General features: G+C 43.8%; 1 protein-coding gene across 1 annotated transcript; it reads left to right on the top strand.

The window, feature by feature from the left end:
* Positions 1-9,067: 9,067 nt before the first annotated feature.
* Positions 9,068-12,733, top strand: IL10 (interleukin 10; the record flags this gene model as incomplete). The annotated part of the gene is made up of 5 exons (XM_081025933.1): positions 9,068-9,232; positions 10,036-10,095; positions 10,382-10,534; positions 11,517-11,582; positions 12,641-12,733. 5 exons carry the CDS (start codon positions 9,068-9,070, stop codon positions 12,731-12,733), a joined length of 537 nt encoding a protein of 178 aa, XP_080882059.1.
* Positions 12,734-23,284: the final 10,551 nt, after the last annotated feature.

The raw sequence follows: 23,284 nt of genomic DNA, 5'->3' as shown, positions 1-23,284 counted from the left end.
GTCCTTTGGAGAAGGGGATTTACAGTAATAGGTATGACACTGCAAATCAGCCCCCAAACTTTCATGGTTTCTGACTTGAAACCACAAAGACTGCATGTGAGGAACTTCAGCTTCCATGACATACATGGTGCTCACAGACCTGCTGCGCCAAAGGGTCATACTGGCTGTTTGGAAACTCTGAATAAAGGAGACAGCAGTGAGGCCAGGCACTTTTCCCTCTCCATCCATCCAGGTGCCCTGTGGGTCTATCCCCCACCCCTTCACCTGAGGCCAAACTTTGATCACCCTTCTCCCACTCATCCTCACGCAGACATTTTTGTTAAACACTTTGGCCAGCAGTTCTCAAAAGGTAGTCCACGAACCCTTGGGGAGGTCCTCCCTTTTCCAACTATATATATGAGGCTGGATTTTCTTCATACACTTCAATCAAAACAACATACCATAATAGATTGAATGTAAATGTAAGAATAGAAGTTCTTCTATTGAAACAGATATTTAAAGAGATTTGGAAGAAATGTCAAACAACGCTACTCTTCTCACTACATGTGTTCTGACTTGGAAAATGTAGTTATTTCCATAAAAATTATGTTATTTATTTTAACATGTAATGGGTTTTTATTATTATTACTTTAAAATGTCATAAATAGATATCTTTTTAATTTCAGTTTTAGTTTCTAGTACAATAACTATTGATAGATATAATTCACATAAGTAAAAGCTCTTTGGTGTCTTCAACAATTTTTAAGAATGCAAAAGGGTCCAACCCCAAATAGTTTGAGAACAGCTGACTTCGAGAACCTAACACTGTGCTGGACACCGTTGCACACTCCCACTCCCTCCCCTGAGAATGTATGACCTAAGGATGGCATGTAAATTACATGATCACAATAGAAGTCGGGGGGATCCGGGATGGAGGAGCACCTGGCTCTTCTCATGTACTACAGATGTGCATCGAATGCACACATTAAAAACACATGGAGTGTGGGTCAGGATTTAGAGTCAGGGTAATCTGAGTCAAGGGATTAAGTACTGATTTGAACAGAATAATGCAAAGACAATTAAGTTCATATTCCACCTTTGCCATTAACTATCTCTAGCGCCTAAGAAAGTCACTTTCCCCTTATAGATGGATTCAGTTTGCCTATCTATAAAATGAGAGGTACGGGTTAGATCATGTTTAAGTTCCTTCTTCTTCTGACACCCAATGACATAGGACATTTTTTATCACACCAACAACCATGGGGGATTTGGTTAACATCTGCCTGGAAGAGTGTTGGTTAGTAATAAGATTGATTTTTTTTTTTACTAGAAAACCTAAATGGGAATAGGCATATATTTTGTGAAGGTAAGTGTTTCCCCAAATGAATTCATCCTCTACCTATATGAGATAGAAAACAAACATACAGCCAGTTACAGCTACAAAAAGTTTAGAAAGTACACGCTCAGTCACTCAGCGAGTCAACAGATATTTAGTGAGGAACATGGCGGTGCCCAGAATTGTGATAAGTATAATACTAGGCAAACAATGATGACCAAAAACTGACATGGGCCCAACCCTTGTTGATGGAAGTCTAATGGGAGAGATGGAGATCAATGAAATGCCCACATGCCCACATGTATAATTACAAACCGATGTAAGTACTAGAAAAGAAAGGACCAAGATGTTCTGAGAAGACACACCCAGAATACCTGACCTAGACTGGGGAATAGGGAACACTAATTTGAGGAAGTAACACCTGAAGGATGAAGAGACGGGAAGGAAAAATCTAGGAAGAGGGGACTACATGTGCAAAGGCCCTAAGGTAAGAAAGAGAGCAAGGATTATCGAAGAAGAAAAAAGAAAAAGAAAAAAGAGGAAAGACAATGAGGCTGGAGCGCAGGGGAAGTGAAAAGAGCTGAAAGTCCAGAGACAGGGTCAGATGATACAGGGGGTTGTAGACAGTATTAGGAATATGGGATTTAGAGTGAGGGCACATTTTAGAGCTAAAGATCAGAATAGACAAGCTGAAGTACTCAACTCTCTGCCTTTTTGAATAAGGTTTCTTAAAAGAGATGGTACTTTAGGGGTACTGTGGTTGGAAGGCAAGCCAAACTATGCCTTTTAACACTACTGCAGTCATGTCTCAGAGACAAATACAGTAGAAATCCTTTTCTGTCTGCAAATATTCTAAGGCTTGAAAGGGAAACTTATCCAGAAAGGGAAAGTGGCAGCCATTGAAGGGTTTAAGCAAGGCAAGAGATCAAGGCAAGGTTGGTGTTTGGAAGAAATCACTCTGGCTGCAAAGTGGAGAACAGTTTGGAGAACAGATGTTAGAATATAAATTAGACATTTACTTTGGAGTCCAGGAGAGATAAGATGGTAGTTTGAGCTGGACAATTGTTGCTGCTATTGCTGGAAATGGAGCGAAGTAAGCAGAGTATAAAAATGTTTGTGAAGAAAAGTCTGGAGGACATGGTAATAGATTGGACATAACTTGGCGAGGGAGAGGGAGGAACCAACAACTTATTTCTAGGTTTCTGGCTTGTACAATGGGTCAGATGGTGGTGCCATTTACTGATTATGGAGGACTGGATGAAGGTGAGACCAGAGAAAGAAGATGATGAGCTTAGTCTCATATACAGAATCGATTGTAGAAATTGGGGGCCCGGCGCAAACTGAAAATATGAGGCCTCTTGCTCAACAAGTATTAAGAATTTCAAGACAGTGACAGCAGAGCAAAGGCAGGGCTCTTCTAAGCATGGGATCCTGTGTGACTACACAGGCCACAGGGCCACAAAGCCAGCCTTGTTGGGACATGCTGGGTTTGAGGTATCAGCCATCCAGATGAGATCTGAGTAATCTAAATCCCATCAGAGGGACAGCCCTGGAGCTGAAAGAATCCATCTGTGCCCCCGGCTCAGGAACCCCCTAGTTATTCTAGGTAATCATGCAGACAGCAGAAACAGCTGTATCCTCTGGGTAACAAGGGTTCCAACACCTGGTGTCCTGGCCCCCATAAGCCAAAAATCTCATATGAGAAATTACAGATCACAGTGTTTGTCCCCCAAGGAAAATCCAAATCGCTTGATTTGGCACCCCATTGCACAAAGGGGAATTCCACATTGGCTGTCCAAAGACCAGCCCTTCCGCTGTGGTTTATAATGTCTGCTGCCACAGTCCTCAGAAGAGCACCCAATCGGGTTTGCATAACCCTTGCTTGATTGGGCTGAAGGGCCAGCCCCAACCTGGCTCCTTCAAAGCTTCTGACCCACTAGGCCTTTAATCTGAAGCACCCCAGCCACAAGACCAAAGTCAGAGGAACCCAGAGGAGGACAGTGGAGCAGATCCTGTTCCCTTGGGCCACAACTTGGCCACACTTGGGTGTGTAACACCAGACTCTGTTGACCAGGCCTGTCGCAGCAAAGATGCTGAGGAAGGCTCTGTCCAGGGAGCTGAGGAAGGTTATTCAAGGGAATACTAGAAATTTCAAGCTGGGGAAACTATTATGCGCACTAAATGTCCTGCAGAAGAAGAAATGAAACTCCCATTATCATTCTTAAAATAGTAACTACTAATGGGCAAGTAGGAGCCAAACCCCAAGGGAATACTTCATCAGGACAGTCATTCCCCCTTCCTCCAGCTGACCACCATCCCACTTTCTCTGCCTGCTTCACAAACCTTCCTGTTCCCTCTCGAATGGTCCTATTAGCAGATAAGCTACCTGAACCCTGAGTCTAGTTAGCCTGGATTCCTTAGCCTTCCTTTTGCAGCTTCAGTGCAACCCTACAGGACTGTTCCCCACTCTTGGGTCTGAGTTGTTGAATTACTGCAAAGCACAGGGCAACTATACCAAGAAGACTGCCATTTTGCGGAGCATGAGGGTAGGTAGGAGGTGACTCCTTATAATATCCAGCACACTGTAAATAGGACACACCAAAATCCATACACACACACACACACACACACACACACACACACACATACACACCAGCAGTTCTTGTCTGCCTGGACCCCTCTATAGCTAAAGTGGTGAAACTCAATGAGTGGAAATTTCCAGAAAGATTATTAGATTATCTTGGGCTGATATGTCTTTGGACCTTTGGACTTTACTCACACCGCTTCTCCCTGACATCTTGCAGCAATGGATAGGAGAGCAGGAAGGCAGAAAAAGCAGGTTGTGGATGACATACAAGTGTTTTTTCAAGCCTCGGACTGCCTGCCTCTGGACTTCTTATTGGGTGAGATCAAACAAATAATATCCCTTTCTTTTTTAAGACAATGCTTAGTTAGATTTTCTTTCATTTGCAGCTGAAAACAGAAATTAGGGAATATTCTGAAGCGAGGTGGAAGAGGAGAGGTATTTCCCCTTCCCACAACCTTCTGCTGATTTCCCAATGAACTCCTACTGGGAAAATTCATTTAAATTCAATTTAATAAGCATTTATTAGATACCCACTATACATTTGGACTTGAAGAAAAATTGGACTCAAGTCATTTGACCTTAAGGAACTCACAGTCTGCCAAGTGGTACTTGTATCTTGAAATCCTCAGGACCAAACTGTGTCCAGACTGACACTCCTTCCACACACAGGTACCTGCTGTCTCATTTCCTTCCCTACATGGGCTCTTTCCTTAGACTGTAACCCAAACTCAAATCTCCAAACATGCAGATTGTTTACATTTATGGCTCAGATGTGACCTGTAAGTTTGGGACTTTTCCTTATGGATCCTAATGACTTTTCAGATAAACAAATTATCTGCAAAGCCTGGAGAAATTCCCGTTTTTGTTATTCTCGTTGTTTTATCAGTATAAAAGTCGAGGGTCTTAACTTTTCCCAAAATGTTCATCTCTATTCTCTTGTATCAGGTTGACAACAATCTTATGAATTTTCAGATAAACAAATTATCTTCACAGCCTTGAGAAACTCCTGTTTTTGTTGTTCTCATTGTTTTATCAATATAAGAGTCGGGGGTCTTAACTTCTACCAAAATGTGCATCTCTATTCTCTTGTATCAGGTTAACATCAATCCTATGAGATATGTTATAGGGAAGATACTATTATCTCTATTTGTTAATTAAAGAATTGCATTGGGGTGACCAGATGGCTCAGTTGGTTAGAGCATGAGCTCTCAACAACAAAGTTGATTGTTCAATTCCCTCATGGGATGGTGGGCTGTTCCCCCTGCAACTAAAGATTGAAAACAGCGACTGGACTTGGGAGTGAGCTGCGCCCTCCACAACTAGACTGAAGGACAATGACTTGGAACTGGTGGGCCCTGGAGAAACACACTGTTCCCCTATATTCCCCAATAAAAAATTAATAAAAAAAGAATTCATCAAGAAATTTACCTGTGGTTACTTCTTACCATTTAGATTCTGAAATTTTGAGATAGGAGAGGATAATGATTTCAAATCAATGGGAAAGGATCAACTATTCCACAAATGGCTTATGGATTAAAGAAAGATAGAAATTGCATACACACACACACACACACACACCAGGGGTGCCAAAAAATGTATACACGTTTTAAGAGCTGTTATCTATGCTCAAGCAGTAGCTCGCCATAATCAGAAGTGTCTGGATGCTGATGGGAACCACTTTGAGCACCGGTTGTAAGTGCAGAAGTCAAACATGACTTGTATTCATCTTTTGTTATTGGTTATAATTACTACCATTTTTTCCTTTTTTAAAATGTGTATACATTTTTTGGGCACCCTCTGTATATATATTTACACATGCATCTCAAATTATAAGAAGAAAGTGATGGGGCCAGCCCGGTAGCTCAGGTGGTTGGAGCGCTGTGCTCCTAACTCTGAGGTCACCAGTTCGATTCCCACACGGGCCAGTGAGCTGCACCCTCTACAGCTAAGATTGTGAACAATGGCTCTCCCTGGAACTAGGCAGAAGTTGGCCTGTGTTGCCGCAGGCTGCTGAGTGCTGCCATGGGCTACTGTGTACTGCTGTGGGCTACCGTGTACTGCCATGAGTGGGCAGCAGCCAGCGTGAACAGGGCGAGAGCTGCCGTAAGCTGCTGTGAGCGGCCAACTGACAACAGCCGACCGACAACAGGCAACTGACTGCCTCAGCCGGGGTGAGCACATGGCTCATAATACCAGCATGGGCCAGGGGGCTGTGTCCTACACAACCAGACTGAGAAACAATGGCTTGAACCGGAGGGGGGGGGGCGGCGGAAAAAAGGGGGCAGGGAAGAAGAAAGTGGAAGAAATGTCTCCTGCGTCCCTGAGTTGCTCTCTGTAGCCCTCTGAGTCCTTGCCTGTGCCCAGAAGCCTCGTTGGTGTTGCTTCCTCCAGCTCAGGCCAAGGTTCCCAGGGTACTCTACTATGCCCCCAGCCCAATACTGTAAGAAATAGGAAACTGTGTACTTGTCACCACCATGGGCCAGACCCTGTGCTCGGCACCAAGTACACAAAGGATAATAAAACAATGTCCCACTTCAGGAACTTCACAACTGATTGGGGGAGGCAAAGTGTGGCATAGATGACAGCTGTAGAGTTGTAGGTTTAATAGTGCAGGAAACAAAAGTAGGAGGGATCCATGCTGCCTGGGTCACAAAGAAGAGCCTCAGAGCCTTGACTGGGGTTCAGGTCCCCTGGCCTAACTATTCTGCCACGTAAGTCTGCACCCGGAATACCCAATTCAGAGAAGGGTAAGCCCTATAGGATAAAGCAGACACAGTCTAGAAAACCCAGGAGCCAAGAGTAAAGGAGAAGGGTGGAAGGGATGCAAAACTCAGCGCGTGGTTTCTCTGTGCTTCCTGGTGGCAAAACTCTGTGTGCTTAAACCCAGTATCAATCTGGCAGGAACAGCAATCGTGAGGTAGGTCTACTCCTATTTCCAAAAGGTTCTTTCTCCTTTCATGAGTCTTAGGTTTCTACATTAACACTCCCCAAAGTGTTGAAAGGAGAGCCCAGAGGACCCCAAGTCTGGCCCACAAGGTGCCTCCACAGGGTGGCCCTGAACCCTCTCCTTTCTCCCTCCCTCCCAGTCACTCCAGACTGGCTTGCCTCCAGTATGTCCACCTCACTTGCTCTAGCATGGCGACCTTCTCCAGTGGGGCAGGCTCAGAACCCGGTGCCATCCAAGGTGTCCCAGTGCTGATACAGGAGGGCAAGGAAGTAACAGAAAGCTGGGATGTATCCTACATCTGGGTCTACTTGTTACTTCCCCAAGTCCCATCCAAGTTCCCTGGCAAGCAGGAGGCAGGTACTGTTGCCCCCTTGGGACAAATGGAAAACAGAAACAGGGAGGTCAAATGATGTTCACTGGGTTTAAAAAATGACAGAGCCAAGACAGAGCCCAGGACTCCTGTCTCTGTCCCTAGGTCAGTGCTCTTCCCGGTTACAGTCTCCACGGGGGTGGTGGGAGAAGCCCCTTTGGAAGGGGGAGGTCAAGGCACAAAGGACCCCCCAGAGACTTTTCAGATACCTGAAGAACTGAAGAAGTATGTTCAGGTATCATTACCCGCGTCTTTCTTGACTAGAGGTAGGGCAACGTGCCTCCCACATGTGGCTGCTCTGGCCCTTTTCTCTCTCTCTCTCTCTCTCTCTCTCTCTCTCTCTCTCTCTCTCTCGCTCGCTCGCTCGCTTGCTCTCACTCTCGCTCTCTCATACACATTCATACACACACTTATGTGCACACATATTCACACATGAAAATCCAAGACAAGATAACTAAGGCTTCTTTTGGAAGGGAAGAAGGATATGTTAAGAGGATATGTTAAGAGGAAACATATCCAAAGGGGTCTGCTATCCAGCCTTCAAAGAATCCTGATTTATTGTCCTTGTTCTTTCTACTTTTTCCTCCCCATCTTTTTTACATCTCCAGCCGTAGAAGCTTACAACTAAAGGAGAAACCTTAAGGACTCTTTAATCCAACCTTTTCATTCCCTACACTGGAGACAGTGCAGAACAGGGTAAGGAACATGGTGTCAGTGTCAGGTTGGCCTGGGTACAAATTCTGGCTCCCTTACCTAGCACCCAAGTAACCTCGTGCTGGTTACTTAGCATCTCTGTGCCTCATGGAATGGAGATGGCAAGGGTCACAGCGACTAGCAGTTGCCAAGCTTTCCATACGTGTGGACTACTCTTATTAACTTCTCCCAACTACTGGTACAGCCGAGGAGGTGGAGACATGGACTTGAGTGTCTACGAACCCAGAGCTAGAGAAGGAGCCTGGAGTGCATCTTATGCCCCTGCCTGTCCTGTGAGAAGTTGGCCCCTTCAAGGGGCAGTCTTGGAACAGAAAATGAAAGAACCAGAGGCAGTTTTGAGGATACCGTGTGTCCCCGAAAATAAGACCTAGCCTGACAATCAGCTCTAATGCGTCTTTTGGAGCAAAAATTAATATAAGACCCCATTTTGTTTTACCATAATATAAGACCGGGTTTTATGTAATATAATAAAAGACGGGTCTTATATTAATTTTTGCTCCAAAAGACGCATTAGAGCTGATTATCCGGCTACATCTTATTTTTGGGGAAACGGTATTTAATTCACCCTCATTTTTTCACTTAGGGGAACTAATGCCCAGAGAATTGAGGTAACTTCCCAATTCAGCAAGCAGAAGTCTTGGGTATCCAACTCAGGTTAAGGAAGGGATCCTATTATTTCTCAATCCCAGTGTACTCTGGAATGGCCAATTTGTCCACGTCACTGTGACCTAGGAACACGCGAATGGAACCCACAACTGTGGGCTTCTGTGCACAGAACAGCTGTTCACCCCAGGAAATCATCTTTTTTTTATTATTATTAAGAGAAGCTGAAAATTTTATTTTAAAAGAGAGAGGTAGCTCATCCTAAAAATAGCCATAATGCAGAAGTTCGTTTTTTAACCATCCCTTTGCTTACGATGCAAAAATTAAAACTTAAAGAATGCAAAGTTGGAGGGAAGGGAGGGGCTAACTTAAGTCAGAGAAAAACCCTTACCAGGAAATCTGGCTATGAATGAGAGGCCTCACTGAACCCACAATATAAAAGGGGGCACAGTAGGTGAAGGTCTACACATCAGGGGCTTGCTCTTGCAAAACCAAACCACAAGGCCAACTTGTAGAAAGCAGAGCTCCGCTATGCCCAGCTCAGCACTGTTCTGTTGCCTGCTCTTCCTGGCCGGGGTAGGGGCCAGCGGAGACCAGGGCACCCCATCTGAGAACAGCTGCATCCACTTTCCAGCTGGCCTGCCCCACATGCTTCGAGAGCTCCGAGATGCCTTCGGCAGGGTGAAGACTTTCTTTGTGAGTATGAGGGCCTCCTGTCCTTCCTTCCTGAGATCGCCTGAATTAGGCATCCTGCTGGAGCTCTAAGAACCCTCCCGCGTGTTCACCCAGAACCCATTCCCCCTAAACTGAAACTCTTAAGAGACTCTCCCAGGCAAGTCATGGGTTCAGTGCGTGAAGGTAAGCACGGACGACACACCAAATGTGCAGGAAAAGCTGCCTAAAAGGAGAAGTGCTCTCTCTCTCTCCTATGCTCAGAAATTTGTATAAGATTCTGCTGCAGCTTGGTGCTTCATTGGCGGAGAGCACGAAGGGTGTGATTAAAGGGGAAGGTGCTCCCCACGCCCTGTGGCAGGGAAACAAATTGCCTCTGCTTAGAGAGTTCCAGAACCTGAAAGACTGATGGTTTGGGAAAGCGCCAGACAGGGAGGAACCTGCATGACGCGTTGCGTCCCATTCCCAGAGAACCGTTAAAGCTAAAGGAGGATGTCCACAGGAAGGAGGGGACAGCCAGGGAGCACTAGAGGGCTGGCATGGGCAGCACCTTCAAACCCGATGCGTCTCTGCAGAAAGAAAACTAGACCCAGTCAAACCTCTGCCTTGGCTTCAAAATCAGGCAGAATGTTTTGAATAACTTGATCCCGAGGGGGCGGACCTGATTTAACTAAGGGTTCCAGCATTGGTGAATGTTCTGTTTTGAAAACTCTTCTTTCCATTTTGGGCCCAGTGCTGCATTGGTTAAAAATCAAAAACCCTATAAAGGACATTCATTTCAGGTACTTCCCCAAACCTCAGGTTCATTCTCCTTTTGTTCTTTTTAGCAAACGAAGGACGAGTTGGACAACATGTTGTTGAATGGGTCCCTGCTGGAGGACTTTAAGGTGAGAGCTGGGTGGGTGGGTGGGGGTGGGCGTGGGGTGTGGGGGAATGTGACTTGTGAGTAAGAGAAGGGAGGCTCTGCTTCCCGACTGCAGGGAGCTGGGTCTGTTTCCTTGGCTTTGAAAAGTAGAAGTAGGAAAACCTTAACTCAGCACATTGCCAGCCAGAAGGTTACAAAGGGCTCAGTCCTGGGGGGAGGTGGTTGGAAAGATCCTGGGGACAGAGCTGTTCTCTCAAGCTGCAGCGGCAGCCCTCCCTCCAGTCACCACCCCCTGCGCCTGCCCTTAGGGTTACCTGGGTTGCCAAGCCTTGTCGGAGATGATCCAGTTTTACTTGGAGGATGTGATGCCCCAGGCTGAGAGCCAGGACCCAAAGATCCAGAAGCACGTGAACTCCCTGGGGGAAAACCTGAAGACGCTCAGGCTGAGGCTGAGGCGCTGTGTGAGTAGCAGGCCCGTTCTCTCCCTTGCAGCCCTGGCTCTTCCCAAAACACCGTCTCGTGTCTTGACACCACTCACACACGCACACAGAGTGCCAGGAGCCCTCTCGTTTCCCTCTGAGCAAGGGGTGGGGGTGGCTGCTAGGCATTTACATGTGAAGATTTGCAAACAGCTTTCCTGTTATTTGTGAGTCATTTGTGGGTTATTAACTGTTCCCCTCTCTCTTTAAGAAAAAGACCCAGAGCTTCATTCAGGGCTCCATTGTCCTTTGGCATCTACACCCTGGGCCCTGCAAGAGAGGGTGGGAGGTGAGGGTTCCAGGGAGAGGAAACTCCACTTCTTGTTCTCAACCTTATAAAAGCAGAGCTTTACGTGGGGCCAAACTGACTGGCAGGATTTTCCCTGGTATTTTAGAATGGCCCCGGGGGTTGGAATCTACAAACAATTCCCAACAATAATTTATTTCTCCAACTGAAATTATACCCTCACCACTGGTTTCCTTTGTTCTCTGGTTAATAATGGGAAATTAGCTGATTTGGGGCTTTATCTGTAGGACGGGATGATGCAAAGGATTCATTCCACGTGTTGAGACTGTGTCTCTATTCCTTAGAGACTTGGAGACTTAGAAATGGTTGTCAGTGACTAGGACTGAAGGGGAGGGACAGGACAGAGAAGCAGAAAAGCACAGAACGGCTGGCTCAGCATCGAGTTGGCACTACGTGTTCCGGGAGAGGAAGCTCCAAAACCTGGGTTTTGATGCAAGTCTTGCAAACATCTGGGTTTTCATGCAAGCCTTGCAAACACGTCGTATCTCCTGGGCTATGTTACTTCTCTGTCTAGTGGGGAAGGATAAAAGGTATGGCTATGGTATGATTCATTCAAGACAAGCCTGTCGCCCTCCTCATGCCACCAGCTTGTGCCCCAAGTGCTGTGGAGTCGGGAGCTGGGAGCCAGTGTGTTCAACATTTTCCTTTCCTCCACAGCACCGTTTTCTACCCTGTGAAAATAAGAGCAAGGCAGTGCAGCAGGTGAAGAGTGCCTTCAATAAGGTGAGTGTGGACGGTGGCAAGGAAGATTTGGGGACCACAACCTCTGCCCAGTCCCCGAGAGGCAGAGGTTGCCAGGTGCTAAGCAGGCCCCATCCTTTGCTGGGAGGGACTGTGGGAACCCAACAGATGGTGTGACCTCCTCAGCCACTGAGGAGCTGCTGCCTCGGTTATATTTGTTTTCTGTGAAGTGTCTTTGGGGGTTTCTAAATGACTGCTCCCCGCCTTTGCAGCCCTGTGGGTAGAGCCGGCCTGTGAACACAGAGCTGAGTGCTGGGGAGAGTGACAAAGGAAACAGAAAGTAGCTTGTTAGGAATCTAGGCTGAAGCCACACGTGTAGGAAGTCGACACGTGAATGTACACACACAAACACGCCCAGGGGTTCATGCTGGATGCCCCAAAACTCACATGGAACAGGAAACAGGATTCTTACTTATCTAGAGTTGGTCCACACTCACTTTCCATCTGCCCCTTAACACCTCCCAAGGTGCCTGAGAATGTCAGCTCTCAAACCAGATGGGGTTTCACGCTTGCAACTGTCCATGAACATTTAAACCCCATTTCTCAGAAGCCCTGTGCATGTGCCCTCTTTGGGGACTGGGGAAAGACAGTGGGCAGGGTTTCAACATCAGGGGACATGCGTCCTCTGATATAGGCTGGAGCAGCAGGGCAGGGCCTATTCAATCTCTTGGTAGGAGAGAATAAACCTAAAAAAGGCTCCTTCTCTCCTCTCTCACTGCCTTGTTTTCAAAGTGGTTCCTTTAATGTTTTTGCATCAACTTCGGAATAAGCATCATGTGAGCACATGACTTAAAATTGTTGAAAAACACCATTTTGAAGACTGCTTTGCAAAGTGGATGTTCCTCTTGCCACCACCAGCCGTGCCTCGCATCAACACACAGCCTCGTGCAGGGTGGCTGGGCGTATCCTCAGGTTCCCTGGGTCCATCCTTCACCTCCTGATTCAGCTTCTGGGCCCCAGGGTCACGGCCATCCGAGCAAGTGACCCACTTACTTGCTCAGATTGTGTTTTCACTAAACATTTTTTATCTCCCTACACAGCTCCAAGAGAAAGGGGTCTACAAAGCCATGAGTGAGTTCGATATCTTCATCAACTACATAGAAGCCTACATGACACTGAGGATGAAAAACTAAGACATCCTGAGAAACAAAACATCCAGGATGGCGACTCTACTAGACTCTAGGACATAAATTGGAGACCTCCAAAATCTGATCCAGGCTTCCAGGAGAGCCAAACCAGCTTCTTGGAAAACCCTGTCGTACCTCTCTCCTAGAATATTTATTACCTCTGATACCTCAATTCCCATTTCTATTTATTTACTGAGCTTCTCTGTGAACTATTTAGGAAGAAGCCTAATATTATAATTTTTTTTCAATATTTATTATTTTCACCTGTGATGTTTAAGCTGTTTCCATAGGGTAACAACCTATGGTATTTGAGTGTTTTTAGAGAAATTATAAGTTATATAAGGAAAAAATAATCTTTCTTGGGGAGCCAACTGAAGCTCCCATTCCAAGCCTGACCACAATTTATAGCTGTTGAACTGTGTTCCTGACCTCCCTGTAATTTCTTTTATTCTTGGGCCTGGGCTCCCAGAGTGTTACAAAGATTCTTAACCTCTTATGAAAAGAAACTAGAGAGCTCCTTTGATAATTAATATCCTAGTGGCTCAGAGGGATTCCCTGACCTCATTTTCTAACCATTTTGTTCTTGAAAGCTATGTCCAACTTGTTATTTATAACAACCTAAAATTGGTTCTAATAGAACTCAGTTTTAACTAAAAGCAATTCAATTCCTCTGGGAATGTTACATTGTTTGTCTGTCTTCATAGCAGATTTTAATTTTGAATAAATAGATGGATCTTATTAAAATCATGTTACTGTGCCAGTTGACTTCTGTCTGACTAAAATTATTCCCTCAACGTCTCCAAGATAAAAGAGAGTAGATGAATGAATTCTTCATTCCAGAGTAAGAAACCAGCTACCCTCTCCCAGACAGGGAAGGCTCCTGAGCTGGGGAAAAAGGTATTCTCCCTTCAGAAGCCAACAGCTAGGACCACCAGTCTTCTCATGGACTCAATCCTTTAAGAAATTAGCCGTAAATCCTTAAAGATCATGCTAATTTTCAAGGCTAAGGATGAATTATGTACATACCAAAATTAGAAAGATAGGCAGAGGAAGTATTTTAGTTTTGTTTGTTTGTTTGTGTTTGTTTCTTCAAGCACTAAAGGTCCAGGAGTGAATACTAATTTGCCTGGATTGAGATAGAAAGCTATCATGGCTCCAGCACTAGAAGATGGACCCAGTACACACAATTGATTGTTATTGGTATTCACAGCTAAAAGAACTGAGATCAGAGGCAACAGGCTGGACCCAACAGAGTAGAATATAAGCAAAGTAGCCCACTCTATAGGATACCCAAGGATTCAAACTGCTGCCCCTCCTGTTGAGCCATCAGACAAACGTGAGATTGGTTTCTGACTGCGGTCTGCTGGGAGGGGCATGGTGGCTGGGGAAGCCCTACCCAAAGCCCCGTGATTTGGGGAGAGAGGAGGAAAGATGGGCTGAGTAAACACTGATCACCCTCACACTCTGCCCAGGCAGCTTTGGTCCGGGGGAGGGTCGGAGCTGACTGGCTGTGGTCAGTTTTTCAGTAAGACCTGACTCACTTGGGTTAAAGTAACCATAGGAAGGAAGTGGGGAGCATCAAAGCTGAAATTCTGAGATGAAAGGTTAAGTTTAAGAATGGAGGCTAGCAGAAGACAAGGAGAGAAAGAGTGAGGCTGTTTTCGCTAAGGCTCTCTATACTGAAACGAAGAAGAAGCCATGAGTCCCTCAGCCAGGAAGCTTTAGGCATTTAGAGCTCTCTTCTAGGCAATACATACTAACTTAGGTCTGAGCTTGGCACCCCAAGAGAAGTAGGCATCTGAAACCAATAAACAGAAACTCACCTGGGGAAGCCACACAGCTGATAAGATGTTGACAACAACTACAATTTATTGGGCACTTATTTTGAGCAAGTCGGTACTAGGCATATGTGTATTTTGTTGCCATTTTCTATAAGAAACTGATGTAGAAATGTTGATATGGCTTGACCACATGGGTAATGTGGAGATGGAGAACTGAGAATAACATAAAATGCCTTTTCCTTTGTATTAATTATCTATTGCTGCCCCCAAAATTTACCAGCTGCAAACAACAAACATTTATTATCTCACAGTTTCTGTAAGTCAGAATCTGGGAGTGACAACCAGGGGTTCTGGCTCAGAGTCTCTAATAAGGTTGCCATCAAGATGGCAGCCAGGACTGCATTCACTTGAAGGCTTGACTGGGGCTGGACAAGTCACATCCAAGGTGACATTCTCACATGGCTATTGCCCAGAGGCCTCAGTTTCTCACTGGCTGTTGGATGGTGGCCTTGGTTCCTCACTACATGGGCCTTTCCATAGGGCTACCTGAGTGTCTTCACAGCATGGCAGCTGTTTTCCCCAGAGCCCATGATCTGAGAGAGCAAGGAGATAGTCATAGTGTCATTGAGACCTAATCTCAGAAATTTTACACCATCACTTCTGCCACATTGTATTTGTTAGAAGTGAGTTTGTAAGTATAGCCCTGATTCAAGGGGAGAAGAATTAGATTCCACATTTTGTAGGGAGGAGTATCAAAGAATTTGTGGACTGAATTTTTAAACTACTACACCCTTCTAAGAATTTAGAAGAACTGGCTCTGTGCTGGAATGGCACATCAGGCTCCTGGGTTGGTGCAGGGAGGAGGGAATAGGGTGAGCATGAGTGCGCATGGCGGAGTCATCATTATGGACACTACCTTCCTTCAGTCCTCTCTCTTGTTGGCTCAGTCTAATATTTTTACTACTCTGAGCCTCAGCTTCTTGTCTGGAAAACGTAAAATTCTTTTCCAGGTGTTATGGACTCAATGTTTGTGTCCCCTCAAAATTTGTATGTTGAAGCCCCACCCCCTAATGTGATAGTATTTGGAGATGTAGCCTTTGGAAGGTAATTAGGATTAGATGAGGCCATGAAGGTGGGGCCTCATGATGGGATTAGTGCCCTTCAAGAGAGACACCAGGGCTTCTCTCTTTATCTTTCTCTCCACGTGCACATAATAAAGAGGTCTTATGAACACATAGAAAAATGGTGGCACCAATAGACCAAACGAAGGGGCCTCAGAATGAAACCCTATCTTACCAGCACCTTGATCTTGAACTTTCAGCCTCCAGAACTGTGAGAAAATAAATTTCTCTTGTTTAAGCCACCCAATATATAGTATTTTGTTATGGCAGTCTGAGCTTACTAACATACCAGGTTTGATATAAGGGTCAAATAGAATGTCAGGTATAAAAGTATATACGTGTTTTGGATAGGAGTATAGAGATGAGGTTTAGATGGGGACATTTTTTTCTTTTTTTGCAACAAGGCTTTATTTTCTAAGAGCAATCACCTCATCCCCTCTCATGTCCATCTGTCGCCACACACCAGAGTCTGGATAACAGTGGAGAATGAGAATCTCTGTCAGTGGCCCCAGCTGCTGAAGTGAGGGACCAGTGAAAGAAGCTCCCAGAATCTGTGACAACAATGTGGTTACCCTATCTAGCCACTGACAGAAATCAGACAAATAACAAGCAAACAGATTCTTCCACTTTGGAAACAAGGAAGGAAATCTGGAAATCTGGAAGGAAGGGGATGAGATCAGAGATGAAAAGAAAGAAGGAAGAGAAGAACTAACTTGATGGCAGAAGTTGCCCATTGTATGGCATGTTTCTCCCTTAAAACACTCATATGAGTGGATTTCATTGTAGAACATAGGGACCAGCTTTAGGCCTGGGGTGGTTTAGGGAAAAGCAGGTATTACTCTTCAAAGAAATAGGTGCTGTATCATAAGACCTTGTACTCAGAATTTTAAATGGCAGGAAGATCTTTGAAATTTCATAAGTTGAAGAACTGACTGCAGAATGAACCAGACAACTCTATTTCTCTGAGTGGTTACTGGGTCCCAGGTGACATATGTCTCTAATTTTTCAATACTCCTTTTACACACTAACTCACCTAATGATTTTGGAAATTTTTCTTACCTTGTCTGAGCCTCAGTTTCCTCAATAATAAAATAAGGAGGTAGGTCTGGATCATAGGTTTCCAACTGAGGTTACTAGATTCATGTAGGTTCTTGAAGGCACTCATGGCGAACAGCGATTGAAGGCACTCATGGCGATTTTCTTTGAACAATTTCCAAAATTTGAAAAATCCTAATGAAATTGTGCATTTTCTACCTTTGCCTCCTATAAGTCTGCATAGGCTCATTAAAAAACACTTCTATGTGCTTTCTATGGAAAGACAGGCTGAGCCAGGCTGATCAGAGGCTCTATTTGGTAGTCATCTATTATATCTTTGATTAACAAAATCAGAAATAGAATTATTTCCTTAAAAATTTTTAAGCAGCCAAAATATTTCAAAAAGAGATTCTCTGGGAAAAATTAATAGCAGCAGTCCTTTGTATCAAAAGCTTCAAAACCACTAAATTAGATGACCTCTAATTTCCCTTCAAGCCCACAGTTCCTAATTCCAACATCTGATTCCTTCAATCAGCCAGGCCCATTCCCACTTGAACCTTCCTCTGGAACACATTCCTATGTCTCCATAGTCTGCACTGGTCATTTCCCAGACCTCTTTCCAGTCATCTGTGTACTATCAGCAGCTCTCTCTCCCAGCAGGATTGAGCAGCCACAGAATCCTGAGCTTCCAAAAACCAACTTGACACTCTGGCTGGAGAGGATATTGGGGCGATAAAGGACCTGAGGACAAGTAACACAGCTTACCTCTTACTTCACAGCACAGAGATGATGGGCACAGCCTGGAGTCTGTGCAATCTCTGGATACTGCCAAACCTTGGCTCCAAGCTGTATGACCTTGAGACATCACCTACCTCAGTATTTTCCTCTGTAACATGGAGAGAATAATCATTCCTTCAAGGTGTTGTTGTAAAAAATAAAGGCATGAATACAAGCAAAGCCGAGTAAACACTCAGGGAAAGCAGCTCTTTCCCTTAGACATTTGGACAAATGCTCACATGGACCACATGGTAAGATTAGTGCTAAAACCATGAAAAACAGCTGGACATGCCTGTGTGCCAATCACCAGACCGGACCTTTCCTTATAATGCCTTCTTCTTCCTTACCCACCATTCCTGGGTAGAAAGAAAAAGGACCATCCTTGCACTTGGGAGGGAAAGAAGGGAAATTTTTTTTTTTTTTTGAGTTTCTGAACTTGATTTCAGAAATACTTGGTTTGGTGAAGTAAATATCTATATATGAATTACAGCTGTTGGAGTCCAGTGAAAGTTTTAAAAGTTTATAAGTTTAAAGTTTATAAGTTTAAAGTTTATAAGTTTAAAGTTTATAAATCCAGTGAACTGTTTAACATAGGTATCTAATTGCCATTCAGAGTAATAACAATTACACATACCATTAAATATAGGTTAGATTAGCTATGTAGAAAGTTTTATTGATTACAACACTGGGCTTTGTTCATCTGCTTATTATCAATCATTGTTGCTTATCTGCTAGCAACATGAAAAAATTAGACAGCCTACTACCCTGCTTTTTCCTTTACCATTATTGAAGAAAATATCTTTTTTTTCTCAAAGTCAAAAAGTCATTGCATAACAGAGTCCATAGTTCATTTAATATACAACCCAAAATCTCATGCCTATTTGGAGAAGTCTTAGATTAGAAGAGGGGAATATCATTTCCCCAGAGGAATGCTATCCACCAGGGCCAAATTAGTGACTGTGCCTAGTATGTAACATAAGTGACTAATCTAGGTTCCTTACAGAATAATCTCTACATTCATATGTGACAGGATAAGACTCAAATCAAAACAGAGGCACACTGGCTTCTCCCTGGCCTTTGCTTCAAATTGGAGTTTATGTGAGATGCCCATTTATTCACTCAGAACCTATTATGCTCTCTTTATTATGTTGGTTGCTGGGGAAAAAGCACTAAATAAACAGACATGGTGCCTGCCTTCATGGATTTAATAGCTAGGGGTAGAAAAAGATATTACAAAGTAAACTACACAGTTTTATTATAATTGTGATAACTACTAAATGAGAAGTAGGAGCTTTTAACAGAGCAACTAACCCAGACTCGGTGTTAAGGGGAGGCTTCCATGAGATAGTGACATTCAGCAGGATATATTGGCCAAATGAAGAGAGAGGTGACAAGGACCTTAGGCAGACAGAGCCACATATCTAAAGACCCCTTAGAACTGCAAAGAATGGGGAGAGGGAGTTGCCCCTGAAGCAAGGGTAGGTTTGTACTGATCCCAACACAGCTGGACCCTAAGCCCTTTCAGGACCCTCTGGCTTCTCCATCTCTCCTGTTCTGAGGCTCTGAAGTAGGAAGGAACTTAAACTATATAAGAAACTAAAAGGTGATGTACAACATGTGAGGGACATTATGCATGAGGGGGTGAGATTTAAGATGTGTTGGAAGAAATGGGCAGGAGTAAAAATTTCAGACTTTAACCTAAGAGCAAAGGACAGCCACTGAAGGCTATTAAATAGAGAGAAGAATATATATCTTCTGAATGAGACCCTTTAGGGGTCATTTGTTTCCAGTCCAGACAAGAGGAAACTGTAGTCTGGACTAAGGTGATATAAAAAATAGGAACGCAGAGTTGTGCAAGTGTTCAAATATCGGCAACTACTTAGATGCGAGTGGTGACAGCAAGTGATGGCCAAGATAAACCTCAGAGTTCTAGCCTGAACAACAGTTAGAGAAGAAGCAGGTTTGGAGGGGAAGGGCCATTCTACACTGGCCCCGCTGAGTTGGAGATGCCTCTGAGACTTTGCGTGAATATTTCCAGAGTGGTCAGCTGAACGTAGAGATGTAGTCTGGAAATAAATAAGTGGGTGTCATTGCAATAGAGATGGTAAGTGAAGTCATGGAGTGGAGAAAATCACCAAGAGAAAGAATCTAGAGTGAGAAGAGAGCCCAGAACCAAGGCCTGGAGAACCCAGATACGTATAAGTCAGAGCGGGAGATGTTGACAAATAACTTGTAAAGAGAGACTTAAGTGGTAAAAAATGAACACCGGGAAAGAGTGACATGCCTAAGGACAAGAAACAAAACTATTTCAAGAAAGAGTGACTGATCAGCTGGATCAAATGCTATCCAGAAGTGAACTAAGATGAGGACAAAAGCGCTCCTACTGGATATAGCAATTGGGGGCACTGGTGACTTTATCAAGAAGAGTGCAGGGAAGTGGCACGGGATGAGAGCTTGATGGGATTGTGCAGTAAGTAGGAGGTGAAAAAGTGACATGACAATTGTGGACAACTCTTTCAAGACATTGGGCCAACAGGGGAGAAAAAGCAGTTGAAGATCAAGGAGTGAGATGGGAGAAATGATGAAGACAGTGTCCTCAGAAAGCAGAAAGGGGTAGCACGCAAGTAGAGGAAAAGATAGCCTTTGAAAGGAGGAGAAACACCTTCCCTGAATAATAACAGGAAAGAAGTAGGGACGGTGGGTACAGAAACAGGTTGGTTTGAAGATTTGTTGGCAGGAAACTGAGGTTGTTTCCATCAGATGGTTTGTGTTTTCTCTGAAAAGAGTGAATAAAAAGGAGAGAAAGCAAGGAGATTTGAGGAGAGAAAAAAAGACTTCAAATGATGTTTGTAGATATGTGGAGAGCAATCAACTCTAGAGAAACATGGTAGATTTCCGGGTAATGTGGAGTCCAGTTGAGGTAGGTGATCATGAATTAAAATGTTCTGTCAGATTGTATAATTTTTCTCAGGATTCTCTTGGCAGCCTTCAGTGAACACATAGAAAACAGAATTGTTTTGCCCTATGAATATAACAAAAGGGCAAGGGGGACATATAGGTAAGAGCCTGATTGAAAAGATGGATCCAGGATTCAAAGTTGAATAATGAGGAAAGTGAAGACCAGACAGTGACTATAAGTAGGGACAATTTAGATGAGCCAAAGGACTGAAGGTTCTGAGGTCAAGGAATAGTTTTGGTGGTAGGATCTGAATCACTAAGGCAAGGAGGCAGTGGCCAGAGAGTAGAAAGACTGAATGAAAAGATTTTGGAGATGGGCAGTTTTGAGAAATGACAAAGTCCATGCTATAACTATTAGAGCAGATGGCTGAGTTAAAGCAGAGGAAAAGGTCACTGGAAATATGGAAGCCATGAAATTGAAAAGCCACACTTTGGATAAGTCCTGCACAAGAGCACTGAAGTCCATCAGGCTCATGGTAGGAGAAGGCAGTGGAAGGAAGAGTATGAGATAAGTGCTCAAATCATTAGTGAATCAAAACGTGATGTAGAAGATGTTTGAGCTTCCTGCGGATTCTGGTATATTCTAATGTCCATGTGTGTAGAGTTCTCAGAGGTTCATACTCTGGACGAATGATCATTTTAGATTTTCTAAATCTTAAGAGAACAGATCTAGGCAGCAACTTCTTGGGTTTCTTGGAAGATTCCCTAATATAGACTTCTCGGAATTTCCTAATAAATAAAAGCATCTATATATTTGTAAACATATATTACTAGATTTAAGTCATTTTTACGTCAGAAAAATAAATGTCCAAGCATTAATCACACACAACCCTAGAGTCACTCAAATGAAGAAGCTTATAATTTTTGCCACAATGAGTCATCATTCAATGACACATCCAACTGGGAACCTCCAGCAAATCTTCAAACATGGATCATTCTACCTCTGTATCCCCCGAATCTCTTCTATCTCACATATTCCTATTGTGCTCAATCTCTTTTACATAGCAAGAAGATAGAAAATCATCGTCGAGAGTGTTTCCCCAAGTATAGAAATCTGTTATGAAAGCAGAAGTCTCCATGAAAACAGCAGTGCAAAATCTAACCTCTCCCTATAATGTTTGGCTCAACATTACAACCAGTGATTCTCCCACCCTCATATCAGTAAGGCCTTAGAGCGTCAAATATACTGAGTGGCATTCTAGGGAGGAAAATGGAGGCAGAAAGCTGTCTAAATCAGTGCTGCTCTGTGTGGCCTAAAGACCAATGCTAGTCCACAAACTGTTTGTTACCAGTCAGTGGCAAGGGGAGTACAGAAATGAAGAGTTTTTAGAAAACTTGATAGCAATTTAATGGAGTATTTTTTGTTAGTTAGATTCAATCATTGAAAATGAGGTTTGTATTTTTTTATCTTTATCATTTTTGTCATTTCATTTTCCTAGTAATTCTTTTTATTATATTTTATATTAAAATGTTGATCCATAATGGATTGGAATTTTTTAAAAATTTGATTCTTAGCCAAAAGTAGTCACACTCCCTGCCTTTTTATAGAGTCATGGAAACTTTAAGCTGGAAGAAAGAGGTAGTGAGATACAAATGTTAGAAAGACATATATTATACTTAGACTAACTGGATTTCAAATCCCCAATCTACCCCTTACTTGAGTAAATTACCTAATTTCAATTCCTTATCTGAAGGCAGGGAATAGTCCTTAACTTGCAGATTTGAGATGAGGATGACATCAGATACTGTGCTACTGGCCTAGCACCATAGCAGGCCCAGAGTAAGGACTGTGAGTTACCCTAAAGATCATCTGGTTGAAACCATAACCGATTGCTCCAGTGAGAATCTCGGGCCCTACTAGTGAAACAACCACAGGTATCCTAGCATGGGCAGCATATCTTGATGAGGACCTCCAGTTCAGGCAACACAGGATGCTCTACTTTTGTCTTCATCATACCTAAAGAACTTGGCATCCTAACCAAGAAAAAACATGGCAGCCACTCTTGACTGCCATTCTCTCTTTCTCTCATGATAAGGGATGCTGATTTTGGTCAGGTATCAGGCATCCATGTGCTTAAAGGGAGCTGAGCCCCTCCCATGGTAATTCCATTTTCCCTGTCCAGTGACTAATTTAGGAATGGGTTTTTGATATAACCTGGTCAATGAGATATGAGGAGAGGTTGGCTGAGAGACTACTGGGAAGTGTTTTTCTTATTCTTAAAAGCAAGGAAACTAGATTTTTTTCCACCTCTGGTTTTTGTCCACATTTAAAGCCTGGAATTGTTGAAGACTTCTTGTGACAATGAGGGGACTCAACCTAAAAAGATAAATCAACAGGTGGAAAATGGCAAACAGAACAATGGAAAGAAGTTGGTCCAATCCCAAATGAGAGCTATTTCAGAATTTTTAATATGTGAGATAATAATTTTCCTTTGATTAAGTCCCTGTTAATTGGGTTTTGGGTTCCTTGCAGTCAAAAATATGTACAAAAAATATTCTTGAACTCTCTGGCTATAAAGAATTGGACAACTTCAATCCTGGGGCTTCCCCTACTCCCTTCCTGCTGCTAAGTGGTTTGAGTCACTTCTGACTCATCCACTGAACCCCAAATATTTGAGGGAGTTTAGGATAGTCAAGGAGTCAATTAGCTTCCACCACAGGATATGACTCCTGAGTTTCAGCAAATTCGGAGACCAGCCCCCATCCCATCTTCCTCATTGATTTCATCTAAGGAAACCAGAGCTGTACAGATCTAAGTGCAGATGCTGATGCCATGAATGAAATGTGTGAGGAGTACCTGCTTATGTGTCTGGCCCACACCTCCCTTTCTCACAGGGCTTTACCACCCTACCCCCTTTCTCCTGAGGTGGACTCTCCTTTATAGC

This window comes from Rhinolophus hipposideros, assembly GCF_964194185.1.
Source record: "Rhinolophus hipposideros genome assembly, chromosome: 19".
In the NCBI taxonomy this organism is placed as follows: domain Eukaryota; kingdom Metazoa; phylum Chordata; class Mammalia; order Chiroptera; family Rhinolophidae; genus Rhinolophus; species Rhinolophus hipposideros.
This window is presented reverse-complemented; position numbering and strand designations above follow the sequence as displayed.